This window comes from Salvia hispanica, chromosome 3 (genome assembly GCF_029641045.1).
Source record: "Salvia hispanica isolate PSC_SH4W2 chromosome 3, Shi_PSC_v1, whole genome shotgun sequence".
Classification (NCBI taxonomy): domain Eukaryota; kingdom Viridiplantae; phylum Streptophyta; class Magnoliopsida; order Lamiales; family Lamiaceae; genus Salvia; species Salvia hispanica.
The window spans coordinates 30,055,420-30,078,002 of NC_142694.1; the positions used below are offsets into that span (position 1 = coordinate 30,055,420).

General features: G+C 32.2%; 3 protein-coding genes across 6 annotated transcripts; 1 reads left to right on the top strand and 2 right to left on the bottom strand.

Annotated features, from left to right (window-relative positions):
* Positions 1-41: 41 nt before the first annotated feature.
* On the bottom strand, positions 42-2,903 carry LOC125209571 (NEP1-interacting protein-like 1). The gene is made up of 5 exons (XM_048109167.2): positions 2,795-2,903; positions 2,561-2,712; positions 1,293-1,376; positions 671-835; positions 42-167 (listed from the first exon to the last, which is right to left on the bottom strand). Exons 1-5 carry the CDS (start codon positions 2,901-2,903, stop codon positions 42-44), a joined length of 636 nt encoding a protein of 211 aa, XP_047965124.2.
* An 8,225-nt stretch (positions 2,904-11,128) lies between these two features.
* On the top strand, positions 11,129-13,426 carry LOC125212926 (reactive Intermediate Deaminase A, chloroplastic-like). Of its 2 annotated transcripts, none has more exons than XM_048113228.2 (6): positions 11,129-11,358; positions 11,571-11,662; positions 11,939-11,983; positions 12,641-12,714; positions 12,837-12,886; positions 13,097-13,426. In XM_048113228.2, the coding sequence occupies exons 1-6, from the start codon at positions 11,178-11,180 to the stop codon at positions 13,192-13,194; spliced, it is 540 nt and encodes a 179-aa protein (XP_047969185.1). In that variant the 5' UTR covers positions 11,129-11,177; the 3' UTR covers positions 13,195-13,426. The 2 variants fall into 2 exon arrangements, with proteins under 2 accessions (XP_047969185.1, XP_047969184.1); XM_048113227.2 differs by having other exon boundaries at positions 11,131-11,358; positions 11,547-11,662.
* A 195-nt stretch (positions 13,427-13,621) lies between these two features.
* On the bottom strand, positions 13,622-16,936 carry LOC125212925 (uncharacterized). 3 transcript variants are annotated; one of them, XM_048113225.2, is made up of 3 exons: positions 16,407-16,936; positions 15,861-15,986; positions 13,622-15,712 (listed from the first exon to the last, which is right to left on the bottom strand). In XM_048113225.2, the coding sequence occupies exons 1-3, from the start codon at positions 16,737-16,739 to the stop codon at positions 14,105-14,107; spliced, it is 2,067 nt and encodes a 688-aa protein (XP_047969182.1). In that variant the 5' UTR covers positions 16,740-16,936; the 3' UTR covers positions 13,622-14,104. The 3 variants fall into 3 exon arrangements, with proteins under 3 accessions (XP_047969182.1, XP_047969181.1, XP_047969183.1); XM_048113224.2 differs by having other exon boundaries at positions 13,788-15,712; positions 16,395-16,935; XM_048113226.2 differs by having other exon boundaries at positions 13,788-15,661; positions 16,395-16,934.
* Positions 16,937-22,583: the final 5,647 nt, after the last annotated feature.

The following is a 22,583-nucleotide window of genomic DNA, read 5'->3' on the forward strand; positions in this document are numbered from 1 at the left end:
TAGAGAAGATAATATGTATTAATGGAGGATTAGGATTAGGATTAGGAAACATGGGTCCTGCATATTGGGCATCTGGGTTGCCTCATTAGCCATCCATCTATGCACTCAACGTGGAATGTATGCTTACACTTTGGAAGCCACCTCCCCACTTGTCCATTCTTTATTTTCTACTAACATTTACATTGTTTATTTTATAAGTACAAGATTGTAATATATAAAATGAAGAGGGAACATTTTTTTTTAATCCACGAACTTATGAATGTTGGTCCGTAACATTTGAAAAGATCTTCTAAGGCCTATTAACTCCGATATAATATCATTTGAGCTACCTTCTCACTAATTCAAACTTTTTTGCATGAAAAAACCCTCAGGCCCGTGAAGGGCATTTCAGTCTATTTATTCTCTCTTTTTTATTAAAATATTTATATTTAATTTATCTCTTTTAATATTTTTTGCCCTTTATTGAAAGAGAAGGAAAAAATGGGGAAGAAGAGAGAAAAAAAGGAAGAAAGGGGCAAAAATAATTATCAGAGATAAATCAAATGATATTACATCAAAATTAATGGACTCATAAGATATTGTCAAATGTTACGGACCAAAATTCATACCTTGGTAATGTTTGCGGACCAAAAATAATGTTCCCTCTAATATGAAATTGAAATTAGTTTACCTGTAAGCAAACTGTGCACCTATTATCTGAATAACAAGTGGTATCATTGAAGTTGAAAATTGGTAGTATTTGTTTGATACAATCTTGTGATAGTCCACTTGATGTATCAACATCAAAGATGTCTGAAAATTCATCAATGCTTGTGCTTGTCTCCACAGCGCTCATCTGTATCAAAATCCCAAATTTGAAAAAGGCAAATATGCACATTTGCTCACTACAGAAAGGGATATTGCTCTTGAAAACCATGTAATTTTGGATGAAGTTTGATATTTTTCATAACTTTGAAAGTGGTCTTAAATATCACAAACTTAAATACTGTTGCCAATTTCTCGTGATTGGCTTTCTTCAAATCTCACTGATTTGTGAGGCACATTTTATCATATTAGACACGTATTTATTCAGCATCGCATTCAAGAACTAGGGCGGCGGAGCGATGTCGTTTCATTTATAATCCAGGCTATGCGGTTTTACGCTAGCTACACAAATCAAAGTATGTAGAAAATTTTATATTTCAAGTTCGTGAAAAAAAATCAGATATCGGTCAAAATTTAGGGTTTTTAAGACTAATATCCCTCGAAGAAACAAAATGGAAATGTAGACTAGATTGGGAGAAATGCATTACCTGCCAGTGGTAGGCTTTTAGGAGTTCAGGGCAGACCCATTCCCTAAATACATTTCCATTGATCACACTTCGTATTAATGCCATCTGTAAATAATTAACAATCTTTAGCCTTTTCAAACTAAGCAAACCAAACAAGGCACATCGGTCAGCTAGTCTTTTATTGGAAGTCTAATTCAACCTAGCTACATTTTTTGATATAAAATGTCAACTAGATTCACTAATCACACTCAATGAGGGTAAACAAATTAGAAATGTTATTTTTTTTCAATAGTTTAGAACTATATAAAGCGGAGTTTCTACAGATTTGGTAAGTGAATAGTGTTTACCCAAATTCGGTAAGAATTGAGCAAGTTGGTGTAAAAAGATTTGTTCCAAATTTGAAGATTAGCCATAAATGAAGTTATAATAATTGGGGGTATTAGTCTACATAAAATCAAAAATATTGGTCGAAATTTAGTATTAACCATGTATTTTGATGTTGGTAGTAAGAATCATGAACTTAGATCTTGTAGTAAATTTACCACAAAATCAATTTTTTCTTACATGCAATAAGTTTATGAATTTTTTCTCAAATTTTGAATTAATGTAAATTATCAAATTAAGTCAAAGTTTGTGATATTATAAACCATTAGTTTTGATTCAATTTTTCTTTATCATTTCTCAAATGTGTGTGATCAAATATTTTACAAGTTTTACTACTATAATTTTTTTTATTCAGTGAGCATATTCATGCTTCTAATTAGTATGAATTGTCAAATAAAGCTTAGTATGTGTACCAAATAATTTAATTAGGAGACATAGTAAAGTTAATTTTGTCCCAATTTAGTATTTTCATGAAGTTAAAATTTGGTACGAAAATTATAAACTTATTATTCCTTATCGTGAATTTACCATAAGTAAAAAAAATGATTCTTGGAAAATTCACTACAAATCCTAAATAGATGATTTTTGGGACCGACCATAAAATTTTTGGAAAATACCAAATTTCAGTCGAAATTTATAATTTTAGATATCAATATCTCTATTAATTATTGCTCCACAACTTTGGATAACATGTTTTAATTGGTGCAAAATTCTCTAAGGTCCATTTCCACTCTCCTTTCTCATCTATTGCACACTAGTACATCCCAAATATATTCACCTTACAATGACATGTTGTAATCTATAAATGATTGTTGTCAAATAACAAATATTTTGTGGAACACAACTAAAAATGAATCTGAAGAATTGACATTTAAATTAGGATTTCCAAATTATGATTTTCTAACCTTAGGTAAAGGGTCTCCATTTAGGACAAGGTCCATCAATTGGACGCCGGTGACGGCCCCCACCAAAGCTCCGATAATGAAGCCACGCGAGAGGCCGGTTTCCGTCCTATGCCCTTCTATTGCACCGGTAATCGCCCCCACTGCAGCTCCGCCTGCAATTAGTTTTAGATTTTGTTTAATGTGAGAAACATATATCATAGGCATCGTTGAAGAGCAAAACGATAAAAGACGAACCTAAAGCAAAGATACAAGTAAAAAGAGCTACATATAATTTGTGGATGAGCTTTAACAAAACTCCATTTATGATGTAGCTCATCATCAACATTTCTTCAAAATTAGGCATTAAATGAAGGTATGCTGGGAAGAATGGAGAATGGAAGTGGTTGAAATTTGTATGATGGGAAGGACGGAGAATTTATAAAGTTGGTTCCAAGGCTTATTCACATGTTTTAATTGCTAACTATCTTATAAGTACATCAAATGTTACAAATTTTTTAGACCTATTCTCGTATTTACTAGTACTACTAAAACATTATTTTAATTAAAATAGTAGTATACGCATTTAAATTAATTCATAGTCGTTATTAATCACATTGGATAAAATTATTTGCATTATACTAAAATGATGTTGTTTAACTGTTGCATCACATTACACGCAGAAGTTATACTCCTCCATAAAAAAAATAGATAAACTTGTAAATGACACGGTTTTAATTGTGCAATTGTTAGAGTAAGAGAGATGAAAAAACTTTAAAAAGTAGAGTAAGAAATAGGGGGGAAAATAGTGGAAATAGTGTTAGTGGATTTTATGGTCCTCATTATTAGTGTCGTGTGTAATGGTTAAAAACATAGATTTGGTCTAATTTTGTGGGATGATACAAAATAATGGAGTAAAATTAATCTATTTTTTGAGGACGAAATATGAGTTTTTTGTTTTATAATTTGAATGTTGCATCATGTATCTAGATTTATTTCGAAATGTGTTAAATCAAACTATTTTAGAAGTCGTGAATATATGGTGCATGATATATTGATATGATATCTAGGTATCGTCAACTTATTTTATTTATTTTTATGGTTCCTCTCTTTTCTAGGTATATTCATATAATAAAATAAGGAGATAATTCCAAAATTTGAAGCTAGATGGAGGACACAAATTGCCTACGTGGACTCATAATTATACTCTCTTCGTCCCGACTAAGTTGAGTCATATTTCTTTTTGGGACGTCCCAATTACAAAGTTGAGTCATTTTTTTTATATAAAAAGCAAAACATCTAATCACTACTTAATCCATCACCAACTCTACGCGCTCTTATCTCTTCTACTTTTTCTTTCTCTCCTATATTATTTTATTTTATTACTATCATTTAATTTATTCAATACAATTTCTTAATATATGTATCTATAATAAAGTGTCTCAATTTAATTGGAACGGGAGAGAGGGAGTACAATACTAGAGTATTATTCAATGTCAGCATCAAATTTAGGGATTTTAGGCAAATACTTTTGGAGAGTTATTAGTATGTTACTTATCTTCCATTTATAAATCAGTGACGAATGTGGTCTGTGGGTATGTATTGTGCATTAATTGTAATTGATGGCCAATAAGTTGCGAGAGCTTAATTTACCTTTAAAACGATTACTTATTTTATTTTAAAAAAAAAACTCAAACTTTAATCCTAAAGGGATTTATCTTTTTGCAAGATTATATTTGTAATTAAATATGTATTGTATTTGATTTATGAGAATGAATCTCCTCACTTAATTTTAAATAAAAATAGTGTGATAATTAGTTACAATTACTTTTCTAATTAAAATAATATCACAACTTAATTTTAAATGGATTATCCTATGATAATTAATTATGATCACCAAATAATAGCTAAGTTAATAATTAATTAATGATACTACTATTTTTAAACAAGTCGTTTCTAATTAATGAGTTGGGATTGGGTGTTTGCATTAGTTGCCAATTAATTTCTGTTGTCATGATGTTAGCAAATAATTTGGTAGTGATAAATTAATAAAAATTGATACAAAATTGGATATTTTAGGTATTTTATGTATAAAAAAAATTATAATTATTAATTAATTTAATGTATTACAGAATTAACCTTCTATGATCATATAGGAAAGATTAACTTTTCCATAATCAGCCTTTACATATTTAAAATATGATTTACTACATCAATCAATTGCTTAATTCCTAATCAATTCGGTTGAATCAATTTCTATTCTATTTGGTAGGTAACATTCATTAGTTGCATAATTTCTTCTTCCATTAACAAGAGAGGGATATTTCTTTAAGTAGTGATTTAAAGACATAATGTCTTTATGTTATAATGCCTCTATTCGGTCGAATCAATTTCTATTCTATTTGGTAGGTAACATTCATTAGTTGCATAATTTCTTCTTCCATTAACAAGAGAGGGATATTTCTTTAAGTAGTGATTTAAAGACATAATGTCTTTATGTTATAATGCCTCTATGTCACTTTGCCATAACTTTAATTTAAATATGTACTAATATATCTTTATTTTAGATAAAAGGAAAATTAGTAGTTATGTATAACTGTTTATTAGGGAAGGAAAGTCAAATGTAACCAAATTAACTATCTATAACTAGGGGTGGGTAGGTACGTATACCTTACCGAAACCACCATACCGTATACCTTACCGTAAATACGGTATGCGAAAAAGTCATACCTTTACCTTACCAAAGTTTTCGGTATACCGAACTTCGATATACCTTATTTTCGGTATGACGAATTTCCATACCAATACCGTATCTCATTTTCGGTATACCTTACTTTTACAGTATACCTGACTTTCAACATCAATTAAAATAAAAAATTAAAGTTTCTAGAATATTATTTATATTTTATAATTTTAAAAATAAATTAAATATAATGTATTCATAATTATATTTATATTTTATGATAGATTTTATAATTTAAAAATATATAAAATATATTTTATATATAATTATGTTTATAATTTTGTGGTATATACCTTAGTTTACGGTATATACCTTAATTTACGGTATATACCGAATTTCGGTATGCAGCGGTATACCACGGTATTTGAAAATTCATACCGTTACCTTACCGGAATCTTTCGGTAAGGTATCATACCGTACCGAAAGTCACGGTATACCGAAAATTCGGTATTTTCGTTATTTTTTCGATACGATAAGGCCAGTATTTCGGTATTTCGGTATTTTTCCCCAGCTCTATCTATAACTAATTAATACATAGCAGTATCAAAGTGCAGAAACTCACTTTTTTTAAAGAAATCACACCATCTTGAAGAAATACTCTTATACAGTTCAATTTTATATTTTAGAGCCATAATTAAAAGAAGTTGCCTTAGCCATAGGGAATTTATTACGTACGATGCATAGTCTACAAATTACTAGAATGCTCAATGAAGCGTCATAAAAATAATTAATGTCCATTTTAATATGTTTTACATAGTTGAGTGTTGACTTTGCATGTAAGAGTAGAACATCTTCCTTGCCTTTATCACTATCTGCAATTTCATTGGACAAAATGGTTTTCAAGAAAGGTGACAATAACCATGAAGCTTCTTTTAAATAATCTACATAGTTGAAATCGAGTTTAAGGCTATGAGAATAGCAAAGCAAACTGCTCTATTTAGACTAGATTTTACACAAACATGATCTGTTTTTTTATGCGTTTAATTTTTTTTATTCAAGAAAATCTGCGACTATAACTTTTATAGCACACACTTAGAACACTCATGTGCAATAGTCTACATATCTCAAGGATATTTTTATAAAATAAAGCGTGACAAGCTCGAACTTTATTAGGGTCATTTGATGGGATAAATAATTCCTCTGTTTTAACTAAAAATATGTTCTTACCATTTTTGTTTTATCTATATTTTCTACCAAAAAATATGGATTAGTTTGGTATCTAAATTTTTAGGGGTTATGTGGTAATTCTATTTTCATTTCATTCCTTTGCTTCATATTATATTTTTTACTTAGGAATCATCATTCCTTTTAGAGTCACTATTTCATTCCATATGAGAATGGTCAAAGAATGGTCATTCCATTCATTTGGCCAAAGAATGGTCATTCCATTCAATTTTCATTTCCTTTTATTTTAGAGATTAACAAAATACATAACATATTATATTATTTTTGTTATATATCATTTCAATAACATCTCAACAATTTTGTAATTTAGTAATTTTATAATAATAAAAATTTTAAATTTTTAATAATTGAAAAAAGTGTCAAAACACTAAGCGCACACACTCAATAGCAACACATATACATACATTATGCACACACACCAGCACACATATACATACACATACATCAACACATGCACACACACCAGCACAATGCACGCGCGCGCGCACACACACATACATACACATACATCAACACATATACACACACACCAGCACAATGCGCGCACACACACATACACATATATATGCACGCACACGCACACCAGCACACATATACACCCACCAACACACACATAATATGAGCACACATATACACACACCAAACATATACACGCACACACTCATTTATGTATATACAAAATGATCCAAAGTATTTGGTAAAAAATACTCCATATTTGTATAAATACATATTTTTAGTAGAATGAACATAATTATTCATATTTCATTTCATTTTAGTCCTATCATATTTGTATCATATTTGTAGTCAACAAAAATCAATTAAGAAATAATAGTTCCAATCCTTTAATAACCCAATTTTGTATATACAATTTTGTTAATTTATCGCTACTTTTTTCTTATATAGTTTATGACAACAACATTCTGGTAACAAAATCATTCGCTTTATGTATAACGCATTTAATGTGGATTTATTCAAAATCATATTGTTTACTTACAAGAGACACAAATAGCATTTTGACAATGACAATCACGTCGAGAAGCATGGATCATAAAGAAGAAAGATTTCTTCATTTCTTGCACCTTCTATATTAATTTGAAATTTTTGTCGTAATTATTGATTCTTATGGGGGTAGGTTCTACAGATGAAAAAAATAAATAACAAGTTGCATTTCTCTCTTTTATTCCCCAAATCCAAGTTTTTTATTTTAATTTGTGGTAATGGCGATGAGGTATTTTGTAAATTTTAATACCAAAAAACTGACTAACGACGTTATCATATTTTTCCCTATTTCACCTAACTTGATTCCAATAGATTTTCTTTTCATTCATATTATTGGTGAACAAATTGGAGTTGACAATCGATATATTGGCCAAATTTCTACTATATCATACTAGAATCATCCATCATTAAATTGGATACTTTCATCGATCTAGGATTGATTATTATTTGCTCAAGATACATATTTGACTTTAGATCTTAACCTAATATATACTCCCTCGTCCGCAAATAGGAGTCTCATTTTTACATTTTAGTCCGAATAGAAGTTTCGGTTCACTTTTACCATAAACGGTAATAGGATCCCACCTTCTACTAACTCATTTCACTCACATTTTATTTAAAACTAATATATACAAGTGAGACCATTATTCCACTAACTTTCTTCCACCTATTTTTCTTAACGTTTCTTAAAACCCGTGCCGCCCACAAATAGGACTCCTAATAACGGACGGAGGGAGAAATGCAACTTGTTATTAGCTAGTACTACCTCCGTCCCCCAAATTTTGACACAGTTTACTATTTCGGTCTGTTCCTGAAAATTTGACACACTTCACTTTTTACCATTTTTGGTAGTGGACCTCATATTCCACTAACTCATTCCTACTCACATTTTATTATAAAACTAATACTACCTCCGTCCACCAAAATTTGTCCTACTTTGACCCGGCACGGGTTTTAAGAAATGTAATGGAAAGTGAGTTGAAAAAGTTAGTGGATTGTGGGTCCTACTTTTATATATTAGTTTTATAATAAAATGTGAATAGGAATGAGTTAGTGGAATATGGGGTCCACTACCAAAAATGGTAAAAGTGAAATGAGACAAATTTTGGGGGACGGACGGAAATGGAAAAATGGGACAAATATTGGTGGACGGAGGTAATACTTTAAAAGTAGGACCCACATCCCACCAACTTTTTCAACTCACTTTTCATTACATTTCTTGAAATCTGTGTCTGGTCAAAGTATGTCAAAATTTGGGTACGGAGGTAGTATTACAAAGGGATAGGACATTAGAAAGTATAAAAAGGTTTACAAGAATGGAGATATATAATTAGAAAGTATAAAAAGGTTTACAAGAATGGAGATATATTATTATACATTCTTTGCCTCACCAAGGTAGATATATACATGAAAAAAAAAACATTAAAAATATAGTGTAATTTCATGCATAAGATAATATCCGGACATCAAATTTGGTTGCTCTAGACAGCCAGCATTAAAGACTCTTACTAGTAATTTAATTTCGATTGCTTATTCGTAATTGATTCATCCATGCTCGTAGTTCACTGATAATTAAATATTAAGACCATCCATAACCAGTGAGAAAGAGGGATGAGTCGGTGTATTGTGTAATCGTATACTGTATCGAAAAATGATAGGGATAAAAATCATATTTTATCTTATCAAAAATTTTGGTAAATCACAATTCGGTACATAAGCAATTTTACCATACCATTTTTTGGTATGTTATACCGAAATTTGGTATGCCAAAATATTACGGCACACCAAATTTTGGTAGGATATATTGCAAACTATTAAGTATATATTATTATAGTACTTATTATATATATAAGGGTGTGTTAGAATGATAGTTCATAGCTAGGGTGATATCCTAATAACCTATCATTTTAAGGAAGAAATATATCATTTTTGCTAAAATATTATTTTACACAAGAAGAATATCATTTTTATACACAAAATATCATTTTATAGAACATAATCATTCTATACAAATAGAATATAATTTTATTAATTACAAATAACATTTTCTACATGTTGAAATAATATCATTTTATTGAGTATAAACATCATTTTTAGCAAAAATGATTTAGTATTTCGTCCATAAAATGATACTCCTATGTTATTAGGTTATCAACATAAATATGGATTATTATATGATCACATCCCTATATATATATATATATATATATATATATATATATATATATATATATATATATATATATATATATATATAAAATTATATTTGGTATTCATGTATGTATATATCGTTTTATGGTATATAGATTATTAGTGATGTCAATCGGGCCGGCCCATCGGGTTTCGGGCCAACCCTACTCGGATTGCGGGTCAATCGGCTGCGGGCTTGCCGGATTGTGATTTCTTTTGCGTTGTAAAGGTTCGGCCCTAACCCTAAAAGCTCGGGTTTCGGGCTAGCCCGACGGGTTAATCGGGTTGCTACCGATAAGGTTAAAGCTCGAACAATCCAATAAATCATGATGAAAATTAGTTATATTTATAAAATATAAAATATTTAATTATGATATATTTGATATATATGCTTAAACTCAATCACAAAATACTACTAATATTTGAGATTAATTTATATATTTACCATAAAATTGAAAGTTATCTTTTTTTAGTTATCTATTCCCTTCGTCCTGGATAATTCGTCCCAGTTTTCCATTTCGGTCTGTCCCACATAATTTGTCTCATTCCACTTTTATCATTTTTGGTAATGGACCCCAAATTCCACTAACTCATTCCTACTCACATTTTATCATAAAACTAATATATAAAGGTAGGACCCACGTTTCACTAACTTTTTCAACCCACTTTTCATTACAATTCTTAAAACCCGTGCCCGGTCAAAGTGACCTGAATTATCCGGGACGGAGGGAGTACGTCATAAAATTAGTCAAGGAAGTGTCGAATTAGGGGTAAAAATTGAAAAATATAAATTTTACCGGGTTATCGGGCCAGCCCATCGGGTTATCGGATCTGGCCCTAATGGGTTGCGGGTTAATCGGGTGCGGGCTTATTGGGTTTTATTTTTATCGGGCTAGAAATTTTCGACCCTAACTCTATAAATTTGGCGGGCTATTCGGGCCAGTCTATGGGTTGCGGGCTGTATTGACATCCCTATAGATTATAGATGTTAGTATATACACGGTATTTGCCATGTGTATATACCAAAATTTCAGTTTGACGCTTTACAGTGCTATATGACAATTCATACTATTACCGCACCAACATCTTTCGACAAAATATCATATCATGCTTAGTATTTTTTCGATACGATAAGTTTGGTATATCAATATTTCAGTAATTTTTCCCTGACCGTAATCACCAATACCCGAATTTTCATGAAATAACTTTATTAGGAATATGTGGTGTTCATTGTAATGCTATTCCCTACGGGTCAAGATTTTGATTGCAATTTGAATGAATCATCCAATATTCTCTTCTTCACAGCGAATTTCCGAATAATTTTCCATTTTCTGTTTATTTCATTTTACGTCCTACAACAGGGGCCCTCTCGATTATTTTGGCATATTTAGAGATGGGCCTAACAATTTCACCATCTGGGCTTTTATTTGTCAGAAATAGGCCCAAATTCTATGACCAATAAGACAAATAATTTCACCCAACAGCGACTGAGAAACCAAATTAATCGGAACTGAGAAAAGAGTGATGGCGTGGTGCGCCGCCGCGAGGACCTTCCACATGCCGGCGATCGATGTCTCCTCTCTACGCTCTCGGGCGCCCTTAGCCGCCGGAATCGGCTGTGTTTCCTTGGCTGCCGCTAACTTCCGCCGCTCCGGCCCCTCGCCGCCTTTCGCTTCCTTAGGCATCTCCACTGATGCTAATCCAGGTGAGAGGCATTCTCATTTTAATCTTATCTCCTGTTGTTTCTACGACGGGGTGATTTTTGTTTGTTTGCTCTGCTTCACTGCTTGCGTTTCCGAATTGTACCTTGTGCACCACGGATTGTACCTTCTGTTGTGAACTTCTGAAATTGGGGAAGTATGAATTTCGATTTTAATGTGCTATTGAAACTAGTTTTGAAGGAAGCTGTAACCACAGAAAATGCTCCGGCAGCATTGGGGCCGTATAGTCAAGCCATCAAAGCAAATAATATGCTTTTCATGTCTGGGGTTCTTGGACTTGATCCTCAGGTTTGTAATCGGATACATACATACATACATATATATGAATTAGTAACCAATGTGCTTTATTGATTGATATTTGATCATTGTGATGTGTAAAAGTAATGTTCTAAAAGAAGCATTATTGTATATGGAGAAGCATTTCTGAATGGTCTCTAGCAGATCCCGAATCACAATCCTATATATGTATGTTAATATGTATATGTTGGAAAAGTTCTATTTGAAATGAAGTCCGTAAATATGTGTCAAGGTGGTTACAAGGAATTTTCTTTGTTTAATTTGCAGACTGGAAAGTTTGTCTCGGATAGCGTGGAAGATCAAACTGAGCAGGTATGCATGCCGTTACATATGAACCTTTGTGCACTGCAGTTTTTTAAGATTCTGTTTTCAAATAAAATGTGTACTTTGTGGAGGCCTAAACACATGACTTCGTTTGTGGCTAGATCTCTCACTAGTAGGGCTATCTGATGACGGTACGATTTGCCATTATAAATTTTTTAGGCATAATGAGAACAATGTAGTTCAATTCAATTGAAGTTTATATGTATAAACAATGCGTCAAGTTTCCTTGAGTCAACCATCATAATTATGCTATGATTCAATTCAATCTGTCAATCTAAAGGTATATTCATGGATCAATGTTCAGCACAACATAGCCTGGAGTGCCACATTTGAAAATTAAGCGTCGTTTGTATAACTTTGTACTTGAGAAAAAGATAATTCTTGATTAACAAGCCGGCCTATGTAATATGTATCTTGACTTCTTGAGAAACTTTAAGAGGCTAATATGATGTGAGATCATAGGGAAGAGGTAACTCTGTTATTCTATTCTCTTCCTTCCTAATTTTTCACTTGGAAGCGACGCCTTTGAAAGAAGAAATTACTTGCAACGCTATCCTGGATACTTGCAGATGTTTTATATATGTATGATGTTCTTTTCGGTGAATGAGGCTTGCTGATAATATTTGAGCTAATGTGCTATACTAGGTTCTTAAGAATATGGGTGAGATACTTAAGGCAAGTGGTGCGAGCTATGCCTCAGTTGTCAAGACAACAATCATGTGGGTACTTCTGTTTCATTCGGGAAAAGCCATCCTATTTTTCTTTCACACACACACTATGACCAACTTTCTTTTCTCTTTTTTTGTTATTCCAATTAACATTATGTCTCTTGCTTGTCTAGGTTGGCTGATCTGAAAGATTTCAAGAAAGTCAATGAAATTTATGCTAAATGTGAGTTTTTTTAATGAAGTCAACTCAATAGTTTATATTACTACAAATAGTTCCATTTCTCATGTTCTTGAATCTTTGTATATAGTTCTTTCTTCTCTTGGAAAATTTTTATTAGTTGTGAAACCTTCTTATATTATAGAACATCTAATAGTTGTATGTTTTTATTGTGGAAGTCAGTCGGCGTATTACTAATGATTTATACTGCTGCAGACTTTCCAGCACCAGCTCCAGCCCGTTCTACATACCAGGTTGCTGCCTTACCATTGGATGCGAAAATCGAGATCGAGTGCATTGCCACATTGCAATAAGCTGGAATAGGGATCTAGTTCTGCATTATAAGCTTTCTCCATGAATTCTAAAAATTTAATTTGGAGAATTCTCTTGAAATCCCTGCGGTCAATTCATGATTGCTTCTGTATGTTTCTATTTTCAGCACCAAAAAGTAGCTGCTGAGAAAAAAAGAGTAATTTGAAACACAGAAAATTAGACTTAATTTCTTAAAAATTTCAATAATACACAAATATTTCAATTTGTTGCAAATTTATCCTTGTATTTATTCAAGATTCAAACTTCATGCCTGCAAAATTCATGATCCATTTATTCACCTTGTTCATTGACAAAATTAACTGCAAGAGACGACAACCCAAAGAAGACCCACCATCTATTTTGAATTGTGACATTAGATAACTTTATAGGTCTCTACTTCAAACTAATATACTACTACAAAAGAGTAAATTGGACATTGTTGAATGATTTAAAAATTTAAAAACAAGATTACAGTTATATCAGTAGCACATGATGTTATTTCCCTCTTCCTCCATGTCCCATGATGCTTATAACAAGAGAGCAGTTTTTGGACATGAAAAAGATTCCATTCCAATAGTAGTAGACAACACAAGGCTTGGGAAAAGAAGCAACTAACTGAGCAGAGCAGAGCGGACTGTCTGAAGCCAAATTACAGATACAATGTTTCCCTCCCTCTCTATATCAATAAATTCAACATATTACATCATAACTTATAAATAATGCCATTTTTTAGGCTGCTCATCCGCAAAATTGCTATCACCTAACACAGAATACCTCATAATAATCCATACCTTAGCTTTGCGAATGCCGACAACCAAGATCAATTTAACGCATGATCCGAGGCCCCGGTGGCGATGCCCGTGGTCGAGCTGGCAGAAGACAAGTTAACTAACCTTACCATTTATAGGAGTTTCAAATCTTGTGCTTCAAAACCTGGCGCAACTGGACCTTTTGGCTCTCCATTCTCGCCTCAAGCAGTCTCGCCTTCAAACTATTCCTCTGCCCGGTGCGTGGCCATTCAATGCACCCTTTCATAGCACGATTCCCGTGTGGGTTTCCTGAGTCGGGGGAGCTCCACTGCCCCGATAAATCTTGGGGGCTAAGGCAAGCTTTTGCTGAGCCGTGATCAGGTGACATGATACCTGCATTAGAAAGCCTACCATTCGAGAGCCTTCCATCTACTGATATGATCTTGTAATTGTCACCGTTGCTCGGGCACGACCTCCATAGTTTAGATATTGAAGAGACCCTCTTCAACTGCCTCAGTCTTGCTGAGTCCACTTCAGTGATTTCCATTATTGGCGTTTCCTGCCCTCCATCTTTGTCCCATTCCATCCCATTCATTGAGACGTTGCTGGCCCGGAAATTCTTGTTGACAGAAGGATCGCTTCCATCTGGTGAGTAACTTGACCCCCGATCCTCGGGGTGGCTCACGGTTTCCCACTCACTCGCGTCCTCTTCTAGCTCGCCACTCTGGTTCATATATACATTGGAATTCCTGTGAGCGCCGTCTTTGTTGAGCATCTTTATTTCAGGACTCACTGTGTGCATCTTGGAGGCATGACTCGCAGGGGTGTAGCCAACGCTTGGCTCGACCTCTCTCTCATTGGATTCGCCGAAATTGACATCTTCAAAGACGGAGAAAATGTCGTCAGAGTTCGGGGGCTCGTACGTTAAATCACGAACGTCTTGTATGTTAAGAGAGGCGGCTGCCTGCCGTAAAAAATCTGCCTTCTTCGTCTCCTGCGAATCTGATCTAGAGTTCAGGAACGGCTCAAGATCTGCTATAAGCCTGTTCATCTGGGAGTACTTCTCTTCGAGCATCACCTTGGCATCAACCAATTTCATTTGAACTCGTTCCTCACGCCAAACCTCGGCCATTTGCAACATCTTCCTCTCTTCATCCACTTCCTCCCGAAGTTTCATCGACTCTCTCTTTAATGCTTCCACTTCAGCCTTGTCTTCTCCAATCTCTTTAGCTAGCTCATCGCAAACCTCCTCTATCAGTACTCTGGCCTTCCTTTCCTTCTCATATTCATGCAAGTAACGCTTGGCCGATAGCTTGGCATCAGCTAACTCGTTGACCAGCTTAGAATTGACAATCTCCAGCCTTTGCCGGTTCTTCTTTTCCCTGGTAACATCAGCTTTCATGTCATCTATAATAGCACGAACTTTTTCGTGTTCTCTGCTCCGCCATGCAGTTCTTTCCTCACTGAGTTTCCGCAAGAATTGTTCTAGTTTCTTCTTTGAAGATCTGCGATCAGTTTCAAGCTCGTTGATTCTTGATCTAGCCTGCTCCAGCTCTTCCTTGAGGGCAGATATTACTTTAGCAGAACTTGCTCGGTGCTCATCGCTAGGCTTTGTTTGGCTGAATATATTCTTCACTTCCTCTGATGCTTTCCAACCATCAGGATCCCACTTTGTCGCACCCTCCATCGCATAATTCGGAAATTGAAAAGAAGGTTCAAACTGCAGGGTGTAAAGAGGGTTTTCAATTTTAGAATAAAATGTATTCAAAGTCTGCAAGAAGAAAGAAGCCACATTGAAAATCACTCGATCGAAGAAGGCAAAAGAATACAAGCGAGTTAACAAATAATTCAATAGTTCGACACTCAAACCAAATAGTAGAAACAATAACCCAAAAATAAACAGCAATAAAAAGGTAAACCTTGTAGAGAAGGGAGTGTTTTGGACCAGAGACAGACTGTGGAGAGTCGGGATCCTCAGCAGGAGAACGATGCACTCTGTCAGCGTGATGACAATGGATAGAGGCTCCGAAATGGCCACCTCCAGACTGCAGGTAACAAGCAAAGTCAATCCCTTGAAATGCAAAAACTAGCAATAGCCCTAATCAATACATAACAACATAAGATCTTAAACAACGCCATAACCATCAAAGCAGCAGTCTTTAAAGATGAAATAAAAGGATAACGAAGATGGCTCAAGAGCTCCAGTATCACAAGCAGACCAGTAAATTCAACTAAATGAAAAAAGAAAAAAAAAAAAAAATACTTAATTACACCCAAATGTGCCCTCTCTCTTCTGTCTAATTTGGAGCTCATCCCCACCAATCCATCATTCAAATCACAAACACGCAACTTATGTCAAGATTTATGAAAACTGACAGCCTCAATTTTCACATAATGCAGAAATAAAAACCTAATTAGACAACTATTGATGATTAATAAGAATGGAAAACAACCTGAAGCCCTACATTATCCTGCAGCTCCGCCAGCCGCAGCCGCCACAAGCCGGCGGCGAGCTTCCTAGAGGACACCCCAGGCCTATTCCTCCGGCGGCCGTTCCGGGAGGCTTCCCCGGCCTTCTCCTCCGCAGCTACATTATTCTCATCGAACTTCCACCTAAGCAAAGGGGTCTCGGGTCGGCTGCTCCGCTTCGTATTCGGAGCTCCCGATTCCCTCCTCAAACGGACCCCGGAGTGGGCCTTGCGGCGCGGCGGCTTGCGCGGTTGGAACCCGGGAAGATCTGAAGGGTTTGGAGGGGGCTGGATTTGGTGGCTGGCACCTGTCTCTATCGTTACCTTCATCTTCTAATTTCCCCCATTTTACACAAAATCGCTCCTTTTGCAGGTAGAAGCTCGAAATGGCGGATCTTGGAGCGTTTCCCGGCGGCGGAGGTTGTGATTTTTGGTGGTGGGAGAGGAAGAGAAGAGGGAGAGTGAATAGATATATGTACGGTCAACGGTTTCTGCTTACAATTACTGCACACATCAAATGTTGGATTGCATTTGCGAATTGGCCTTCACGACGTCGTATAGCTTCCATTTATTTTTTCGAATTATGAAATTGAATATTACTACTACTGCGGAGGGGCCACCAACTGACTGATATTTGGATTATTATATAATGTGTTTTGATTATTTATATATTTATTTTATACTTTTGCTAACATTATTGACATAGTTATAGTCCTTTTTCTACTGTTTTTATTGAATTTTTTTAAGTGAAACTTCAATATTGAATCATTATGTCTGGACCAGATTGAATTATTACTTCGTTTGAATTGAATTTCTTCACTAGATCGATAATTTTATGGCTCTTTTAGGTGACAAAAGAAATTGGGAATACCTTTTGAAGAATAAACTAGAGTATGAGAATTTAGAATCTGTGTTAATTATTTCTGACTAAATGGAAAAAAATAAAGAAATTATGCCAAGCATCTATATGTGTGTGTTTAGCATGTGGGTCGGCCATTAACGGCCAAATTGAATTACTATATTATTCGTATTTGCTGAATTGGAATCCAATGTTATATGTATAATGAACATATATTGTAGTAGTATACCGAATCATTTTGATTTCATTTTATTTCCAAACAAAATTGATAAACATTTAATTTGTTACTACGCCGCAGACCAATCATGGAGATGTGTACTCCAATTATTTTAATTTCGCTTTTAATACAGTGATGATTCTGTAAATCTCTAAACCATGATTTTCCCTCGTGTTTTAGTAACGACGTATAGTTGTATTTGACTAATTACTTATGTTTTAGCCTTAGGACTACTTTCAAAAAATAGTTGCTCATTCTTCCATCTCATAATAATAGTCATATTTTATTATTTTGATTTATCCTACAATAAATTATATTTTATTTTTACTATAAATTAAAAAAATGGACAACATATTCCACTAACTTTTCCAATCCAATATTTTTACATTTCTTAAAATTTAGAGTGAACTACACAAATGGTCCCTGGACTATGGGTTTATCTCGCTCATAGTCCCTGGACTTTAAAAATATCGCCAGTAGTCCCTGGACTAAGGGTTTATCTCGAAATTGGTCCTTTTGGCTTTTTTTGGTACGAAAATACCCTTTGATATTATTTTGGGGGGTTTGGGCAATTTGGTCTTTTTACACTTTTAACATTTTAAATCTGATATTATTTTAGTTATGTACTAACTTTGATATTATTTCAAAATTATCATTCTTCTTCCATTTTGTTATCCTTCACTGAATTTGTTTTTTTAATTTCAATATTAGATTTAATTTTACAAAATTTTAAATTTTATTTTTTAAATATCAATAAATTTTTTTAATTATAAAAGTTATTAAATAGCAAAAATTAATAGTTATAATCAATATTTGATAGTGTATAGTACTATGTAATCAATAAGGTATGACAACGCCTTAGTTTTAATCAATATTTAAATAGCTTTAATCATAAATAGATTATATAACACAATTTATTCTGAAATAAATATGCATCTAATGTAAGACTAATATAATTTTTGTTTATTAATTTGAAAACAATCAAAATTTACTAGAAAATTTCAACAAAAATACTCCTATATAAAATTTTAAGTAGGATCAAATTTTTAGTCAACTTCATAATATTTAATCACAAGCAATTATAACAACCGAACGGAGGCTAAATAGAATAACTCTTATTTTTCCATCATGATTAATATTATTTTTCTGTACTTCTTCAATTCAATTGAATATTATATTAAATAACAAAAATTAATAGTTTTAATCAATATTTATAGTGTCCATGAATTAATAGTTTTCATTAAAAAATTTATTGATATTTAAAAATCTAAATATTAAATTTAATTTTATAAAATTAAATCTAATATTGAAATAAAAAAAAATTCAGTGAAGGATAACAAAATGAAAGAAGAATGATAATTTTGAAATAATATCAAAGTTAGTACATAACTAAAATAATATCAGATTTAAAATGTTAAAAATGTAAAAAGACCAAATTGCCCAAACTCCCCAAAATAATATCAAAGGGCATTTTCGTACCAAAAAAAAAACCAAAATGACCAATTTCGAGATAAACCCTTAGTCCAGGGACTATTGGCGATATTTTTAAAGTCCAGGGACTATGGGCGAGATAAACCCATAGTCCAGGGACCATTTTTGTAGTTCACTCTAAAATTTATGTCCATACTAAATGTAATTCCTATTATGGAATAGAAAAAGTATGATTTTTCTGGTCAAAATAATTAGCACTTTCATTGTACATAAATAATGGTCGTACCCAATGTGATTTTTATTATGGAGTATGATTTTCAAGTCAAAATACTTTAGCACTTTCATCGTAAAAAAAGGTCCATTTCACATCTCAAAAAGCCATCGTACCATTAGTAATACACAAAATATTCATTCGGTACATAAGTATCATACCACGTCATTTTTCCAATCATCAAAGATTCTGAACCTGTATAAATTAAAATAATTTATTGTAAATATTTCAAAAATTAAAATTAAAATAAACTCATTAATATTCACTCTAATACTCCAATTTAGTTATTTTCAGCCAATCTTTTAAAAACCAGATCGATAAGCTAACCGGTAATACTAATATGTGTTCATAGTTTAGCCGGTTGGACTAGTTTTGTAAATAGTATATACTATAATTCACGTATAATACATAAAATATATTAAATTTAGTAATGACAGAATGGAGTAGTAATTAACAAAATATCACAAAAAATATTCAATCTTATCTATAATTAGTTATGTACTTAAATATGGAGTAAAAGGAGAGTGATCATTGCTAATTAATTAGTAATTCCAAAATAAGACAAATCTTAATCATTAAATTAAGAGATCTAGTGGTTGAAATAATGTCATATGGATAATATTTTTAATTAAGAAAATTATTAAATAAAAATAAGAGGTATTAATGTCCATCCCCTCTCATTAAAATCATCTTAAAACTTTAAATTTACGTAACTCTCTTGATTTAAATTATTTTTTTGCAAAAAATATATCAAATTAAAGATAATTTTATAAGGATTCCAACGAGATCTCAATTGCATACGTTCCGACGACGTTCGGATGATGAAATTTGATATTTTTTATTTTAATTTTCGTAAATGTTGATAACCAGATTTTTATCAACAAATACATCAAAAAATTTCAATATAATGCATATAAAATTTCAATAAAACCATGTAAAAATCTCAATAAACATGTGTTGATATTTTCTTGTACTAGTGTTGATATTCTTATGTCATATTGTTGATATTTGTAATACACAATGTTAATATAAAAAAACACTCACGAAAATTATCATATGATAACATAATGACGATATTACTCTTTTGTTGATATTTTGTCTACTGTTTATTGAAATTCGTAAGGTTCAATCTCAACCACTCATTTTAAAATCTAAGAGTGTAGATTTGGTCTTAATTTTGGATTATGATGCTATAAGCAATGGAAGATGACCATGGAGTAATATATTTAAATATTTAAATTTAGTGAATGATTAAATTTAATTAATTTTTTATTAGAAAATACATAAAGTATTAATTAGTATGGATAATTTTTTTTTAATATTTTATATTAAAATAGATAGAGTTCAAATCAATTCAAAAAAAGTATATGTGATGAAATAATATTATGGGACGTGATCAGATCAATAAGTGAAATTCTGTAAAAAATTAAAGCAAATCACAGTAATTTGATCTTGTAATGTAACTGTTAGATTAATGACACGTGTCATCTAGTAATGTAGATTATTAATCAAATAATGTAACATATCTAATAATGTACTGTTTTAGTATAATGTAGCATCTTGGGCTAATAATGTAGCTTATCACAACCATCCAAGGGCTGAAATTTGTTTTGATTTTTAACAGAATTTCACTTATTGACCATAATGCGCCCCATAATATTATATCAAATATATATAATTAAACACGATTGTTAGTTAGTTTAGATTAAAAAAAATATACTCATTTCGTTCCAAGGTAGTTGAGACATGTTTTTTAGGCAAAAGATTTAAAAAATGATGTGTGAAAGATTGAGTGGAGAGAGTAAAGTAGAGAAAGAATAATGTAAAAGAATTGAAGAGAGAGTAAAGTTTGAGAGAGTATAAAGTTTTTGCCAAAAGAGGAAACGACTCAGCTATCTTAGGACAACTCAAAAGGAATATAACTCAACTACCTCGGCACGGAGGGAGTATATTATATTAATAACCAGATCGCGGGAACCGAGATCATGGTTCTGGTTAAACTGCCGGACGCCAGTTTAGATTCTGAACCGGCTGTTAACCGTCGATTTAGTTACAACCGCCCACTATTTTGATTCTCTGCAAATCGATTTTTTTTATGATTTTACCTATTTAAACTCCACAACATTTTCATTCCTTCTACTCCACATTATTCCTATGAATTTTCTAAAAAATTGTTCAACGGTTTTTCAATTTTGTAATTTTTGAATTTTTAGGAATTGTAATTTTTAATTTATAGGGTTTGTAAAAAAAATTTAATTTTTGGGGTTTGTAATTTATAATTTTTGAATAAACAATGAATTTTTTAAAATATAGTAATTGTTTGATATTTTAAATTTTAAAAGTAAAATAATTTGAAATTGTGAATAGTATAATTAATATTTCACCAAAATAAATCTGAAGAATTTTTATTATATCATTAATCAATCATCGAAATGAAAGGGATCAGAAATATCTAACTTATATATTTGAAAACGTATACGCATTTTATAAAGAGCAGTGGCAGAGATGTGAATAGGAATAATGCAGACAGAAAGGATCCAAGAATTTGATGAAAATATAATAAGTATTTTATTGCATCCAAGAATTAGATGAAACTTACATAGATATATGTAGCACATGCAACCTAGCATATCAAGCTGCGAATAATTACACTTTTTAAGATAAGTTATGCACATGCACTCTATGAAATTAGGAAATTCATTACTCCCTATACATACATGTTCCTCCGGATTTGTCGATGAAAACATTTGGCCAACAAAACAGCTACGACACTATACGGATTATCACAATTTTTGTAGGAGTATCTTATTTTATGTACCATTTTCATTTCGGATAGTGATAACTGTACAATACGTACATAATCGAATTTTTTTAAATATTTTATATTGAAAATCGATTTATAAATATTAATTAATTTAAAACAAATTTCATATTAATCGTTTTGTAACAATTTGAAAAAAATTTATTTGAAAAAAAAAATATTTATTACTAATATAATTAATTCGAATCTTGCTAGAAGTCATAAAATTTTTATATCACTTCTTTTTATTTGCTACTTATAATACAATAAATAATAAAACTAATTTTTAATTCAATTTAATTAAATCTAAAAATAGTATGCATATGTACAATTTATGTACATTTTATCTTTTTTCTTTTCATTTTTTTATTTTTTCGTTAATTTTAGTTTTGCACAGTTTCTCTAAACTGGTTCCCGATGAGTGAGAAATTATGAATTAAAGTTTGTCACAATTGTGTGCTACAAAGGAGCTCTGAGATCAAACCAAGGATCCCACATTGGTGGAGAGAACCTTATTAAGCATGAAGTATTTAATAAAATGAATTATTACGTATAATAATTATCGTGGACTAAGATGGGCGGTAGAGCCCACACGC